At 31.8% G+C, this 17838-nt stretch overlaps 1 protein-coding gene across 1 annotated transcript in view; it reads right to left on the bottom strand.

Annotated features, from left to right (window-relative positions):
• Positions 1 to 692: 692 nt before the first annotated feature.
• Positions 693 to 17838, bottom strand: part of UQCR-C2 (Ubiquinol-cytochrome c reductase core protein 2) — a 52064-nt gene continuing 34918 nt past the window's right edge. Inside the window, exons 6-8 of the mRNA XM_075368895.1 lie at positions 13881 to 14092; positions 8656 to 9091; positions 693 to 989 (exon numbers count right to left, since the gene is read on the bottom strand). Of these exons, the coding sequence (XP_075225010.1) occupies positions 903 to 989; positions 8656 to 9091; positions 13881 to 14092 (735 nt within the window). The 3' untranslated portion in view covers positions 693 to 902. The remainder of the gene's footprint in view (positions 990 to 8655; positions 9092 to 13880; positions 14093 to 17838) is intronic.

The following is a 17838-nucleotide window of genomic DNA, read 5'->3' as shown; positions in this document are numbered from 1 at the left end:
ATAAATCCTGACCTTACTTTAAATTCTATTTTGAATGTAATCATTGTTTATTATTATTGAGAGTTATTATTAATGTTTTTTTATTATTATTATTGATTTGTGTTATTTTATTTATGATCTATATTATTAAACTAATAAATTATAATTAAATAAACTTTTTTAATTGTCATTCTCTCAATATCCTCATCGAGCTGCGAACACGTGACAATATATTGAGTTAAAAAACAAGCACATAACAATGATAATGGAGAATAGTATCAAACCACAACTGACTGATCAAAAAAAACTTTCAAGATTATAAAAAAGTATTCCTCATATTTTTAGGAGGTACGGATGGTTTATGAAAATAAGTAAATTCCTTTTGTAAAAAATGTTTTACGAAAAAAATTTAATTTCAATTTTTTTTAATTTCATAAATGAATCAGCCACCCTAGCCCATAAGTTACTCCACACAAATTACTTAGTTCAAACCATTTATTAGATAAAGGGCTAAATAAAATAAAAATGCAAACAACAAGAATTTTGTAACCAAAATATATTTTAGTAAAAGTTGTCTTTTAATTAAAGGGGAGCATCTCTTGACTAACAACATCATTCTCCTCTGAAAACTATTAACAGTTACGAAGTAAAATCTGCTTATAGGTTTTACACTAACATACTCAGCAGCACAAACTGATAAAACACATAGCAACTATTTTTTTAACAAATTTCCTTTATTCTTCACCAGCTTCTTTTTACAAAGATAATGGTATATATCAGAGATATAAGCAATTAACAAACAATGAATTTAATCAGTATACATCTTAACAATAAATACTACATTACTTAACTTAAACAATATGGTATTACATCATATAAATACTATACTTAGTAAAAGTCATGCTTAGATAACTATTGTCTTCTTATTTGATTTCATCAATGTATGGAACATTATTTAAGTTGCCGTAAACACCTAATGCTTTTTTACCTTTAAAAAATGAACTTAATGCCTGAAACAACATAAAAAAATTAATACATCTAGAAACAAAACATTTATTTCTTAAAAGAAAGATATCACTAAACAGGTAAAAATTACAACACAAGCAAAAGAGTACAATTTTCATACACATATTACCATTAAAAGGTTATTGCAATCTTTCTTATAACTGCTCACATTCCAGCAGGAAGTTAATTTATTTTTATATTTTTGCACCTTTATTTCATGCAACCGCAAATTACCACAAATTGTTTAATTTATAGCAATATCAATGAATTTGCTAATTTACCAATACCTTAAGCCCTCAAAAAGACAATGACAATAGTATAGGCAAAAAACTGGAGGATCTTATTTTTGTTTTTTAAATGGTTCAACAACCAGATAGATTATCCACATACAAAAAACAAAGAAACAAGCTGTACATAACAAACTACGGGAAAAAAGTTAGGTAAAAGCAACAAGGCATAAAAGAAGGCAAAACAAACTTTTTGAATGTGATATAAACAAATTAAAATAACAGCAGGGGGTTATGAAGGGGTTCCACTGACAAAACCAACAATTAACTGACATGAGATGGCAAGACGAAATAGTGTCATACTGCGGTCTAGAATGAGAATTGTCAATGCAATGTCAAATAAAATGTGATTATCAGTTATGTGAAATTGTCTGTCTGAAGGACATGCTGCAGCATCACCAGATGACATGAAAACCTTTTGTCAATCTTTTATGTCCATCAAGTGGTGTTGGAAAAGTATGACCTCTTCATTTTGATTATCTTGCACCGATCCATGTAATATTATATTCTTCAATGTGACAAAGCAAGTTCTTGACAATGGCCACCTGTTTACTCTGCCTTGTTTACATGAACATGTAAATGAAATGGATCAATATCATTCCAAATAGTGAAATACTGGATGTATCGTTATTTTAATAACTGCAGATGGCAATGATGAAATTTCTGTAGAGGAGTTGTAGTGATGAACAGGATATAAACTGGGCTGGATTTGGCAATCCCGGCCCAAGAGCTAAAAAACCGTAGCAACTCTACAATGGGAGCACAAGCCCATACCGATAATAAAATGAAGATAAAGGTGTTAGGATTATGACCAGTAAAAGCTACTAAAAAAAAGTCTGAGGTTAGCAGAAATATATTTTGCATGATTCCATTCTTCATTAGTTTACTATAAGAGTTTAAAGTTGCTGCAATATTTAATACTATACCAATTAGTATTCGGGGAATACTAAGTGTATTCAGTAGGAGAATCAGGGCGTTTTTCAGAAAATTAGGCTGTTATTAAATAGTTTTGTCTGAAAGGTTTAAGTGTAAAGGAAATTAAAGAAGAGCTTGATATGACACTGGAAGAGTCTTCTCCATCACATACAACAGGATCAATCCATTCCAAGTGGTCCAGAAATAAATAATTAGTCGCTTGACCATTTCAGAAAAAAATCATGTTTTGAAGATGCATTGCATTCCCTTATGATTTCGCAGTTCAAAAATAATTAAACATTTTTTTTTATTGTATTCAGTTGAAAACAGGTGGCCATTTTTGTTTTACACCTCATGCTGTATTTCATGTTTGCAGACATCTATGGATTTTCTAAATTACTCAGCACTGGGTTGTCGCAGGCTTTTCAAATAAACTGTATTGTGTACAGTACATTCTCACCTACAAATAAAAACCTTATTTACCTAACTAATACGATTTTGTTCATGTACGCTTTGTACCCCAATGTTATAGAATGTGAATGAACAAAATTCAATTTTTTTTTGCACTTATAAACTGGATGTATCATGAAGTTCTCCTGGGACTTTCATAATTAATTTTACTCTTAAAAATAATGGAAAAAAATTAGAAACTTACGAGGTGCGACAATAAAGTAATGAGACTGATGTGAAAAAAAATGTTGCTTACCGTTTTAGTCATGTTTAGTATTGTCTCCTTCAAAGTAGTTCCTCTCTGATTGCACACACTTATTCCAGCGCTTCTGCCATTGATGGTAACATTTCTGGAACTCATCTTCTGTAGACCTTTCATCCTCTAAGACCCTCGTCACAGCTTTTTGAACATCTTGTGTTGTTTGAAAATGGTGTCCCTTGACCGCCATTTTGACTCTTGGAAATAGAAAAAAGTCGCACGGAGCGATATCTGATGAATAAGGTAGCTGTTGGTAGTACTGAAATTTGTTTTGAGGTTAAAAATTGCTGTACTGACAGCAGTATGGGATGGCGCATTATCGTGATGCAGAATCCAATTATCAGCAATGTTAGCACGGACACGAAGAACTCATTTACGAAGTCTTTCTAAAATCGCTTTGTAGAAATATCGGTTAACTGTTTGTCCAGGAGGCACCCACTCTTTATGAGCAATTCCCTTGGAATTGAAGAAGCACACAAAGCATGCATTTCACTTTTGACTTTGAAATGCGAGCTTTTTTTGGTCTGGGTGAACCCTTTGAGCACCATTGCGAACTCTGGTGTTTTGTCTCTGGATCGTATTGAAAAAAAACCAACCTTCATCACCAGTGATAACACGGCTCAACAAATCTGGATTGATTTCCGTTTGTTCTTACAGATCGGCTGCCACATTTTTCCGTGTTTCTCGCTGTTGTTGTGTGAGATTTTTGGGAACCATTTTTGCACAAATCTTTCTCATACCAAGATCTTCAGTTAATATTAGACGAACCATTTCTCGATCGATGTTGAGTTCTTCTGCAATAATTTTCATGGATAATCTTCGATCAGATCGTACAATTTCACGCGCCCTGGTCAAGTTGACATCTGTCCGTGAGGTTGATGGTCGTCCACTGCGGTCTTCATCCTCAACATTCGTTCTGCCTTCACTAAAAATTTTATGCCACCGAAAAACTTGAGCTCTTGACATAACCTCCTCTCCAAAAGCCTTCTGAAGCTTACCATAAGTTGTCGTAGTGTTTTTACACAATCAATGTGCCGCTTGGACTAGAAGTAGCTTATAGACCAAGGTCAAAGATGGTGTGCCTACGCAAGCTGCAGGGTTGCCACATCTTGCAAAGAAAAATCAGTCTCATTACTTTATTGTCGCACCTTGTATGTCCTAAAATGCTTTGTTTGTGAGTTACAGCTAGAGAAAGATATTGCTCAAATTTAAGATAACCTGGTGAAATGAGGTCGTACTGAAATTTTTAGGATGTTAATTAAGAGGCCTCCCTCTATGAATCATGAAACCTTGCCGATGGTGAGGGGGCTTGACTGCTCAGTGATACAGAGTAGGCTGAACCAAAGGTACAACCATATTGAAGAGGTATCTGTTGAGAGCCAGCCGGATTAAGGAATGATTCCTGATAGAGGGCAGCAGCAGCTCTTTCAGTAGTTGTTGAGGTCATAGGTCAGAAGGACTTAAATGGCCATATCAACATCACTCAATCTTCTGAGTACTGTGCAGCTGAAAGCAATGGAAAACTACAGCTGTTTTTTTCCCCCAAAAAATGTAGCCTTCTGCAGTTTCATGTGGAGGCATCTTTCTCGGTAAAATAATTCCTTATTCGGATCTCCGGGTGGTGATTATTAAGGAAGGGGTTATCAGAAAATTAAAAAAATAACATTTTATGAGTCGGAGCGTGGAATGTTAGAAGTCTAAAAAAGGTTGGTAGGTTAAAAAATTTAAAGAGGGAAATGGATAGGATAAATATAGATGTAGTAGGAATTATCAAGGTAAGATGGGAAGAGGAAAATGACTTTAGGTAAGGTGATTTTAGAATAATTAACTCAACGTCAAATAAAAGGAAGACAATAATAGATTTTGTAATGAACAAGATAAGGAGGAGAGTAGAGTATTTCAAAAAGCTTAGCAACAGAATCATTGTTGTAATAAGGATAAAATCAAAACCTAACCCGACAATGACTGTTAATGTCTATATGTCTTGTAAGTGCCCAAGGTGATAATGAGGTAAAGTGTATAAATGAAGAAATTGATAAAGCAATTAATCACATAAAAGATAATGGAAATTTAATAATACTTGGAGATTAGAATGGAAGCATCAGAAAAGGCAAGCAAGGAAATATTGTGGGTGAATATGGACTGGGTAAAAGGAATGAAAGAAGGGACCAACTTGTTGATTTTTGCACAAAGTTTAATTTAGTAATTGCCACCCCAATTTAAAAATCATAATAGAAGAATATACAAATGGAAAAATCCTGGTGATACTGCAAGGTACCAGACAGATTATATTATGATTAAACAGATTTAGAAATTAACTCCTTGACTGCAAATCATATCCAGGGGCAGACAATGATAGCAACCATAATTTAGTGATAATGAAATGTGGGTTTAAAAACCTGAAGAAAAGATGTCAGATGAATCGATGGAATTGGGATGAAAAACTATTTTTATGTTTGATGTACAATAACTTTGTTAAATGGGTAATAAACACACAGACCTTTTAAACAATATGTGTAGAGAATTTAATTCTGAGCAAAATTGTATAGAATAATTTGAATGAAACAAAGAAAAGTTAAAAAATTTGAGAAATTTAAAAAGAAATTCAAGAAAATCAAAGAGAAATTAAAAAATTTACTTAGAAACAGTACACTAGACACTGAAGTACCAGTTTACAATAAATGTTCAAAAATGAACCTGTCATTTTCAACATATTTCTTGGCACGCTTTTGTTGCTCTTTTTAGTTCAGGGCTGTCCTTAAGTTGCTCAGCCACACCCATAATGCAGACAATTCTTCATAAGAATGCATTTTTGTTTTGTATACAATATTTTTCATCCATTCCAGATGCAAAAATCTTAAGGTTTTAGATCAGGTGATCTTGGTGGCCAGGAACGTGGACTTCCACGACTAAACCATTTCTCAGGAAAATTATGATTTAAGTGAGTGGAAATGGCACAATAGAAGTGGGAAGGCGGGCCATCGTGCTGCAAGTATACTTTGCGTCTCAGTGCTAGAGGAACATCTTCAAGCAGCTGCGGCAATTCTTCTTGAAGAAAGTGCAATTAGACCTCAGCATTTAAGTGGCCAGGTAATATGAATGGTTCAAACAGCTGACTGTGAAGAGGGCCGTATCGTACATTGAAACTAAATTGGTTTGGAAACTGACTTCCATTGATTCATGAAAATTTACCTCTTCATTGTTAAAATTGAAAATCGAAACATTTATCATTTTATTGCAAAATCACAAGGAACATTTTTTACAGATAAAACAAATCTTATCCGATGATGAATGCATTATTGTGGCTGACTTTTCAGAAAATTATTTCTTTGTTGTGTAAGAGGCAAAGGACAAGGGCACCAGTCGGTAAAAATGTATGCTACCATTTGTTTTATAAAGATCAAGAGAAAGTAAAGAGCCTTAGCTGTTGTGTCATAAGTGATCATCTAGAACATAATACCACAATAGTCCATGTATTTCAACTTCAATTAATAAATTACATTAAAGAACACCATCCTTCTATAAAAAAATTAATCTATTTCTCTGATGAGAAGATAATTTTATAAATATGTACTATCACAGAGCAGATTTTGGACTTAACATAGAATGACATCTTTTGCATCTTGTCATGGGAAAAATGCCTGTGATGGCATAGGGGATAATATGAAGCGATCCCTGACAATCTAGTTCACAGCGACCTCATAAGGATCAAATCTTGACAGCTCAGGAAATGATTAAATTCAGCAAAGAAAATATTAAGGGAATTATGTATGTTTTTGTGAAAACTGAGGAAATCAAGAACTTGGTTCCACTACCCATCCACCAGAACTGGAGCAAAGAACTTCATTCCAAAAAATGAACAAGACTAAGTCTGGGTGCCAATGAAAAATATACTGAAGAAACTGACTCGCCTGGATTTGAACATCACACTCATCACGATTTTAACATCACACCTAAACTTTGTGTAGAAATTTCACAGGTATTAAATCAACATTAAAGTAAAAATGAATTACAGTTGAGAAGATATTATATTGTTGTCAGTGTATTAGTTGTTAATTCACTGCTAAAGTAGTTCAGGGAAATAATTTACTACATTTTACCTGACTGCTGTTTCAGTTACGTTTTTCAAGATTTTTTATTTCATTACGATCTTCAAATTTAACATTATACAGTACAGCAAGGATATTTACCACACGTAATTTAATGCATATCCTGTACTGTTCTTACCCTACAAAAATTGAATTTTATTCATTTGCATTTGATAAAACTTTGGGCTACAAAGAGTACATGAACAAAATCATACTAGTTACATAAACAGGATATTGATTTTTAGGCCAGAATGTACTGAACACAATGAGTTTATTTGAAAAGCCCAGTACTGAATAATTTAGAAAATCGTAGATGCCTATGAATGCAAAAAAACAGTGTGAGGCTTAAAACAAAAATGGCTGCCATTTTTAAATCAGACACAATAAAAATCTAAAAAAAATTAGTTTTGAACTACCAAAATGTTAAGGGGATGCACACCCAAATTTGAAGTTTTTCTGGTGTGGCAACCAGTGCTGGACCATTTGGAAAGCACTGACTCAACAATTAAACACTGGGTTGCTCAGTTTAAAACAGTTCCAACATGTACTAGCGATGAATCACATAATGGACACCTTTCTTAAGTGACTATGCCAGAAATGATAGAAAAAGTGCGTAAAATAATTTTGGCAGATTGATGAGTGACAGTGAATGAGTTAGCAGAGCTCAATAGAACATGTCCACAATATTCTGCATGAAATTTGGGCACGAACAAGCTGTGTGCTAGATGGGTTCACTTTTGTTCATGCCCAACCAAAAAAAGATTTTAAGTGGTTGTCTTGAGATCTTAATCCAGAGGATTTTTTTTTTGAGCATAATCTAGAGTAATTTTTAAGTTTTGTGACGCTTGAGACTTGGGTTCATCACTACACTCCTGAGATAAAACAGCAATCAAAACAATGAGTTGAAAAGTTGAACCTGCTCTAAAAAAAAACCTAAAACAATGTTATCCGTTAACAGTTATGACAACTCTGTTTTGGGATGGATGTGGAATAATTTTCATTGAGTCACTTAAAAAGGCTGAATAATAAATGTGGGTAACCCTGCTGTAGCACCTCAGCATGAAATTAAGGAAACACAACCACATTTGACAAAAAAGTAGCACTTTTCCATCAAGACAAGCTTCAGTCAATGCAATGGCAAAAATCAATGAATTACGATTTGAATTGCTCCATATTCACTTGACCTAGCTCCCAGTGACTACCATTTGTTTCCTAACCTAAAAAAATAGCTTGGAGGAAAGAGATTTTTGACAAACAATGAACTTATTGCAACCGTAGATGGTTATTTTAATGAGCTGGATAAATCTATGTACTGAACTGGTATAAGAAACTCTTATGGAATGCTGGGTGAATTGTATAGAACTTAATGTTGACTATGTGAAAAATAAATCATAATATAACCAGAAAACTGTTGGTTTCTTATCCAGGCTCAGAACTTTACACCATGCCCTTGTATTTTTTCAGTCAGGAAAAACAGTTGGATGAATTAATGGAGAGGGAGAGATAGAGAGGGCGAGGGGGAGAAATAGATAGATTCAAAGTTAGGATTGGTTGAACTTAACTATAAGTGGAACAAATCACATATAAAAACACTGCAACAATTCAGGAAAAAAGGTGTTTCATAAAGAGAAAAATTAAACATCACAATTACAACTGGTAACATAATACATACCTCTGTAACACTACTTGCAGACACCTGACTGATATCATTTGCCAATTGTAATGGAGTAACATAATTTCCATCAAAAAGAAGAATCTGGTTACCAATATCAGCAACAAGTTCTTCTCCATTTTGTGCAGCATGTAAAATTTCATTTTTTAGCTGGATTTTTGCACGCTCTATGAGATCATTAGGTATTTTACCTTCAGACAAAACATGTGCTGCTGATGTAACAGCTGATTTAGCAATTGAAGATGGAGCCGATATGATGAATCCAAGCAATCCAGAATCAGCATGAGCAGCATATAATGCTGATACAGAAACTGGTTTATCAAATCCACACATAGCTTCAGCAAGAAGGCTGCCGCCTCTGGACCATTTAATGCTTGACCATCCACCAAGAGCATGTCTCAGTACAGCGAAATTAATGGCATCCTTATTCTTTAATCTAAACAAAAATAATACAATAATAAATAACTGAATCAGCATTACTTAACCTATATTAGCAATATGTGCTCTACAGAAGCGTGTAGGATGAGAAACGACATACATTTTTCTCCAGTAATCTATTAATACTCCAAATCTAAAAATTAAGCCAGACAGGCAATGTCAATTCAGCATGCAACCTAACAATTGTTGTCTAGAACAACAAGTATCAAATGCTTCACAATAGAAAGACATTTTTTTCCTGTTTTAAATTCATGTTTTGATCAGCAATGATTCTGCTCAAAAAATATATAATTTAATTAATCTGAAAATATTACCGTCCATATAAGCAAACTAAGAATTATTTTTTTGATAAAGTATAATTTTTCTTTGGCCGCAATTGATTTAAGAAAAAATAAAATCTTTTCCAATAAAAATAGGTTTTTTAAAATTGTTCTTCAATGATCATTAGAAGGGAAAAGTACCAACAATACATATTTTACTTTAAAGCAACATGGGGATTCAGAATTAGAATTAATACATTAGTTAAAAATAATCACTGAAAAAAACTTATAGTTCAGTTGTTTGCCAAACTAGTTTAAAAAAAAAAAGCTTATACATCCAGATTTAGGAATTATAATATTCACATTCACTAAAACTGCCAGCTAAAATATATATATATATATATATAGTTCTCAAACAACTTAAATTATACTATTTCATTATAGCTATGTTCACTGTAATTTTTACTTTCCTTGCTACAGCAATATATGTTGACATAGCAATAATGAGAAAGTATATGTTTAGTAAAAGACTATCCCCAAAATTTGCCTCTTTTAAGTTTTACGATTTGGAGACATTTTAATAAAGAAATTAAAAAAAAATATATAGATTTAAATAAATTGGAACTAATGTGCAAAAAAGTTTTTTATTCCAGTGGCCCCCAAGTCCAAAAAATCTATTTTTGTCAGATGGACATTTGTGCAACTTGTACGTAAGTATGTTGGTTTGTATTTGGTCTTATAATCCAGGACACCATTGACCAATCTTCTTCAAACAAAAATAGATGAGTATTACCCATTGGGCAGAAAGAATGTATTAAACTTTTGCAAAAATTGGAAAAAGGGGTGAGGGATTTTGACCAAAAAAACTTGAAATCTACTGGGATACTTTAAGAGAAAAATTTTCTTAAAAAGTTAAAGTTTTTTTTATCAAGGTCACAAATTACCAAAAAGGTTTATTTAATATTCGCTTACCTCCCCCAAATATGACTTCATTTATTTTTTTTATTCTTATTTTGTCTTGCTTCAGAAAAGGAGTTATTTGGAACATTTTTCATCTATATTTTCTAAATCGAGGCCTTCAAAACCGCCATAAAAAAATTTTGCCCATCCCACTCCCAACTGTCTATGGAAATAAAAAATACTTTTTAAATACATCTTGCAAGGTGCCTATTGCATTTAAAATATAAAAATCAGTATTTTTTGAATTTGAATTACAAATGTTCACCTCTTCCTAGAAAATTACAACTTTGTTTATTTAGAATTTTGGCTGTATCTGTAATTTTTAAACAATTTAAAAAATATATATATTTTTTAAATTTATTATCACCACTTGGGATTATTTTCTTAAAAATTAATTTTACCACAATGCTTCTCTTGAATACAAGAGGCCCCAAAATTAAAAAAAAAATAAGTTTCGCTAACAATAGTCATTAAAATACCCTCTCCTGATAAAAGAGCTCCCAAATTTAAAAACATTTTATTTTAAATTTTAATTTATTAAAAATACAACTTGGAAACTTTTTAGAGGAGAATTATTTTTAAATGATAAAGTAATTGGATATATTATGTTTCTAGTAGCTCAAACTTTGTAAACATTTTTACAATATTATGAAATATTGATGAAACAATTAGCATGTAGAACAATAAAATGTGGATTCAAAATTTCTAATCTTTGTGTTTCTTCAGATACTATCTACGTCTGTGTTTTATTTCTCACTGCAAAAAAATTTTCTAAACAATTTTCAATTTCCGCTTCACTTAAGTTTGTTTCATTTTTGAACACAAATCTTTGTTGATGGTTATTTTATTTTTCATTATTGTATATGTAAATTTACCATTTCTGTTACACTTGATATAAATTTGATATTAGGGAAGTGGGCAACAATACATAGTTTTTTATTTATTACAAAAATTTTAATTGCTGTATATTATGTATTTTTGATGCCTATTTAAAATACGTAACTGGTTTTTTTTTTATCATAGTTTTATTTGTAATTAAAATTTTTATTGAAAAAAGCATTGTGAGTGGATAAACAATATTATACATGGAATTTCTACAAGCCTAAAATCTGCTTCTTTTGGATTTTCTGGTGTAGTTTCCTGTAAGTATATCATCTTCAGATTCCTACAGTGGTAGGCCAGCATTCTCAGGTTACATTTTCCCTGGTAGCAAGTTTCCAAAGCGGATATTTCCTGGTGAAAGCTAAACATTACACACACAAGAGCTTTATATATATATATATATATATATATATATATATTATGCTTTTCAAATTGATGGGATCAATCATCAGTATACAGGATAATTCTTAACACATAATTTGATAGATGTCATGACCAGTCTTAGCAGTATATCTATAATCAGTTATAATCAAATTCTACATGTAATGAAGATAAGAATAACAGATAACAATAATAGGATAACAGATGGGGTGAATCCATGGATTTGAAAAGACTGTTATATAAATCAGTAAATTTTATATTAAGTTTGCTAATTTATGTATTTAGTGCTGATTTTTATTAATAATTAACTACAGCTCACTTTACAGTTCCATTCTCTCATTCAAATACAAATGCAGAAGCTGTGTTTATTATAACATTTTTAATACATTAGTCTCTAGAAAATGAGGAAACAAATTATGATGGCTAGGAACAGCTAGCTACTTCCCTAGTTCTCAAAACTGTAAACTAAAACTGTGAAGAAGGACAAATATTAGTCTTTCTAATGATTTCTAAAATCTAATGAAATTAGATTTTAGATCACCCAAACCCTAAGTATCTGTGGTGTTATAGAAATACAACACCACAGATACAGTGAAATCAATAGAAGGAGAATTCAACAAAATGCAATTAAAAGACTACCTACCACAAAACCTTAAAAAAATTCCAAAATACAAACCCCCAGCCCTACTAATGAAGGATGAAAACCATAATGTGGTCCATAACAATAAAGTCAAGGCAGAAATCCTAGCTAAAAATTTAAACTAATTCCTAAATTGCGAAGAACCGACAGAATTCCTAAACTCTGACACCACCACCAGCAGAAAACATCAACCCTCCCATAATAAAAGAAGTCCACTATGCACTCGGTGAGATGAAGAGTTACAAAGTGACGGGAGAAGATCAGAAATTCGTAAAGATCTATAAACACACAGGAAGACCAGCAAAAATCACCCTTCATCAACATCTGGATCAAAGAAGAACTACCAGAACACTGGACGACAGTCATCATCCATTTACTATACAAAAAAGGTAACAAAACAGACCCTAAAAACTACAGAAGAATATCACTCCTAGACACATCATACAAAATTCTTTCAAGAATCATCCTCAACAGGATCAGTTTACAACTTGAGAAACAACTAGAAGAATACCAGGGAGGTTTCAGACCCTGGAGGAGCTGTCCATACCAGTCATCTAAAGGTAATAATGGATTACAACAGAAAAAGAAGCAGAGGCATGGTGATAATGTTTGTAGACTCCAAGAAAGCATACGATTTCATCCACAGAGAATCCCTACTAAAAATTCTTGGACTACACCCCAAATTAATAAACATGAAAAACTGACCCTCAGAAAACATCAAAAGTGATATTCAGAAGTGAATTCTCAAAATCGTTTGAGATCAAAACAGGATTGCGCCAAGGCAATTAATTGTGACTCACTGGTACTATTCAACTACACTCTGGAAATGGCTTTGCTAACTGCTTGCCATTGCTAGCAAATTACATCAACAAAGCTAAACACAAATATTAGAACTTCAAAACATTGCAAATAAAATTGGCCTCATAATATTATTCGAAAATACAGAAATTATGCCTCAAAAACCAACACAATTAAAAAAAGTAAACATAAACGGTAATAAAGTCAAAATAGTAACCCAATTTTAATACCTTGGAGGAATAATAACCTAATGAAAAACCCTCAATCCAAAGAAGAATAAACAAACTAGCTAAAGCACAAAAATTAACCTGGTTCATGGTAAAAAATTTTATCCATATACACAAAATAAGTCACAACACAGTTATAAAATCGGAAACCACATATGCAGCAGAAATACTCTTCCACCTGAACAAACAATCCAAGACTGACATACTCCAGAAAATCAAAAGAAGAATTTGAAGAACCTGCATCATCAAGAAGTACCAGAAAGACGCGCAGTGGTGAAACGTGTCCAACAAAGTAGTGTACGAAGAGTTGGAACCCATCACTGATATCATGCATAAGATGAGAGTAGGATTCTTTGGTCATGATATGAGGATGCAAGATTCGAGACTTCTGAACAGCTGGTATAATACAATGTTGACTTGAAAAACACTGACAGGTTGCAGACAGATCAAAGAAATAAGAGAGGATCTGAAGAAAATCGGCCTTTCATCAGAACACATCACAAACAAGATCCTATCCTATGTGGTCTATGGTCATAAAATATGAAAAAAATCCTATATATATATATATATATATAAACCTTAAATTCTATTAAAAAATTAATTTCAAGAAAATAATATATATAAATGTAAATTTTTTACCCAGCAGCTTTCACAGCAATGGCAGCATGCGTTAAACCAGTATTACTTTCTTCAAAAACTTCTCCACCATAATATACTGCTGGTACATCAGGTCCAGAACCAACAGGAAGTTCAAGATCAGAGGCAAAGCTCGTTACTATATCACTACTAACACCAACTCCAGTAACAGAAGCTCGACTGCTTGTAAACAGTGAAACTACATGATGTTGCAGCTATGAAGTAAACAAAATACTTTCTTTTTTAATCAAATAAAATATAACAACATATCAATCATATAATTTGCTTGTATTAACTTCATACTTATTATTATTAACATTTATTACAAGATATTGTTATCAGGAGAGCAACAATTTTTCTTCCATTACAAAGCTTTAATTTAGATCAGAATTACAAAAAAAAAAGAATTAACAAATTTTTTAAATAACTCAATTATGATACACCTGTGTCAGTTGGAACTTTCAATGTGAATTAAACCAGGTTGGATTAATTCCAATACTTCGCTTTTTTCTATATGAATTAAACCGGACTGGATTAAGCACTTTGCTTTTTTCTAAAGTAATTCCTAACCCAAATTTACTTTCTATCTTTTAACTCAAACATCTTTATCTCAATCTTTATTTTTTTAAAGCTAACTTGACAAACATCTAAACATTCTTAATTGCATGTAATTTTTAATAAATTTTTATATTTGTTTTTAATTTTTAACATTATTTTGCAACATCACAATTTTAATTATAGATTACCATTAATCTTTTAACAAAAAGAAAAGATTTATAAAATTTCTGGAATATTATTATCTTCTGTTAAACTAAACATTCTCTTTTCTATCACTTTTTATTACTTTTGATTTACTTTTAAAACAATGTCCTTTTTTAAACTTTAAAAACTTATTTTTTTGCACTTTTACTTTTTCTGTATTGCTTTTTCCAAGTGTAACTGAATAATGAGGAGAGATGATATTTTTATCTAAATTTTCTATGCATACCAGCTTACCTTTCTTGTAAGAATCTTTATAGTATGGTAAAGTAAAAGGAACACACACACACCTTTTTTTATAGATACGACAGCTTGAGAAAGTTGAATTTAAATAAAATAAAATCACATTAAAAGTAAGGACAACACTAAAAAAATCAATGACATCAAAACTCTTAAAAAAATAACAAAAGTTTACATAATTCTAATCTGATTAGACATTACAGTTTTAGGTAATTTTTCATATTTTTAATAGTAACATTCTGCACTAAAAGCTAAGCGAGATAAAAGACTATTCATGTGAACATATGCCACATTATCACTTACAACAGCCTACCCAAAAAAAGTGAACACAGTTTTTTTGGGTTTTCTAGAAAACCTCAATTTTTAGTTTTAACTGTAACTGAAAATAATAAGGTATTTTGTCTGTTGTTCAGCACCGATAGGTATTTTAAATAAAACCTGATCACAATTTTTCATTTCATAAAAATTTAAGTCCCTAATCAAATAAAATAACTATGAAAGAAATCGTTAAGTGTCAACTCTTCAAGTTTAATTTTAAAGTTTGATTCATCAAAATCAAAAGTGATTTTTATATTTTTGACGCTAGCAAAAAAGCTTTTTTTCCTGCAGCTGTATTTGTTTATTACAGAATAGCTAAATAAATTATTTAAAGAAATATGTTATAAAGTCAAGAGACCAGGAGTAAAAAAGGCCCCTAAGCACAAGATGGAAATTAATGTTACAATTAGGGTTTGTCGGTTTTAAAAAGAAAATTATGCAATTCGAAAACCAAAATTTAAAATTTATACATAACATTTATCTATTAATCTACTATAATGATTTTAATGTAAGTAAGCAAAAAGTACACAGCAAGTTGTATATACCAGAGAAAGGTCTGGCAACACTGTTGCCTGAGTGGAGTTCGACTGCATATGATATGCTGACTAGACATTTATGTGCATTGTGCACTGTCCGATTGGTGCATGTGATGAGCCCAGTCTTTGTCAGACTGCAGGAGTGTGTAGTAATTGACTTGTTTTTTGCAGTGTCTACGTAAACAAATGTATGCTGCGATTACTTAGATGAAATTCAGAATCAATTTCCATGTTTATTATTTCATGGCACAGACTTACTTACTCATCTGATATTACTGTAATCTTTACACTATTTTTAACAGCGGGTAAAAATATCAATTTGTAAGTATTTTGATTTATTTATTTTTTTTTAGTGCAAAAGGTCAGATGTTTGGAATTATTTCAAAAAGGTTGAAAATAATAAGGGGCGCTGTAATTACTTTAATAAAATGTTAACTTGGAAAGGATTATTCATGAGTAGCCTGCACAATCATTAAAAATAGTCCATGAAAAAAATAACAAACAAAAAATCATCTGATGCTGGCCCGAGTTCACAAAAACAATCAAGCATCTTTAACTTCTTGAAAATGAGTAGTTTAGAAGAAATTGTATCAAGATTTGCTGCCTTGGATGGGTTATCCATTAATAGCATTACAACAAGCTTGTACATACAAGAGTTATTACAACAACGAGGCTATTCCTTACCGCAAAACAACTCTCGAGTAATGAATCATTTATTCATTTTATGAAACTATTAAAAATTAAATTATAAATGAATTAGATTGTATGAAGAATGGTGAATGTTCTATATTTCTAGATGAATGGACTAGCGAGAGAAATTGCAGGTATTTAAATATCAACGTACACCATCTTGAAAAAGATTTTAATTTAGAATTAGCTCTGATAGCAAGTTCTTGTGATGCTAAGATAACATTAAAACTGGTTTCCAAGAAGCTAAAAATGTTTCATTTGGATCTAGCAACAGATAAAGTTGCATCAACAAATGATGGTGCTGCGGTTATGAAAAGGTTTGGCCAAATATCATCAACAATTAATCAACTGTACTATTCACATGCCATACACTTAGCAGTTATTGATATACTATATAAAAAATTTTTCTGTTAAAACAGATGTAAATGCTACAAGTGAGGACTCTGAAAATAATGAGTCTGAGGATGACTATGAGGAGTTAGATTCTGTTGACATCCATGATTATAGATTAACTACTCCTGCATACTAGATAATTACCAAAAACTTATGTCTCAAATAAGATAAATTTGCAAATATTTTTTAAAATCCTCTGTCAGAAACAGCATTCTTCAGAATTATGTGAAACAGTAATACGGAAAAGAATTAAAAATGATTTTTTTTTTGTCTTCAGTCATTTGACTAGTTTCATGCAGCTCTCCAAGATTCCCTATCTAGTGCTAGTCGTTTCATTTCAGTATACCCTCTACATCCTACATCCCTAACAATTTGTTTTACATATTCCAAACGTGGCCTGCCTACACAATTTTTTCCTTCTACCTGTCCTTCCAGTATTAAAGCGACTATTCCAGGTTGTCGTAGTATGTGGCCTATAATTCTGTCTCCTTTTAACTATATTTTTCCAAATGCTTCTTTCTTCATCTGTTTGCCGCAATACCTCTTAATTTGTCACTTTATCCACCCATCTGATTTTTAACATTCTCCTATAGCACCGCATTTCAAAAGCTTCTTATCTTTTCTTCTCAGATACTCCGATTGTCCAAGTTTCACTTCCATATAAAGCGGCACTCCAAACATATACTTTCAAAAATCTTTTCCTGACATTTAAATTAATTTTTGATGTAAACAAATTATATTTCTTACTGAAGGCTCATTTTGCTTGTGCTATTCGGCATTTTATATCGCTCCTGCTTCGTCCATCTTTAGTAATTCTACTTCCCAAATAACAAAATTCTTCTACCTCTGTAATCTTTTCTCCTCCTATTTTCACATTCAGTGGTCCATCTTTGTTATTTCTACAACATTTCATTACTTTTTTTCTTCTTGTTTATTTTCAGGCGATAGTTCTTGCGTAGGACTTCATCTATGCCGTTCATTGTTTCTTCTAAATGCTTTTTACTCTCTGCTAGAATTACTATATC

Source organism: Lycorma delicatula, chromosome 6, assembly GCF_047948215.1.
Source record: "Lycorma delicatula isolate Av1 chromosome 6, ASM4794821v1, whole genome shotgun sequence".
Classification (NCBI taxonomy): Eukaryota; Metazoa; Arthropoda; class Insecta; order Hemiptera; family Fulgoridae; genus Lycorma; species Lycorma delicatula.
The sequence above is the reverse complement of the archived record's forward strand: the minus strand, read 5'-3'. Positions and strand labels throughout refer to the sequence as shown.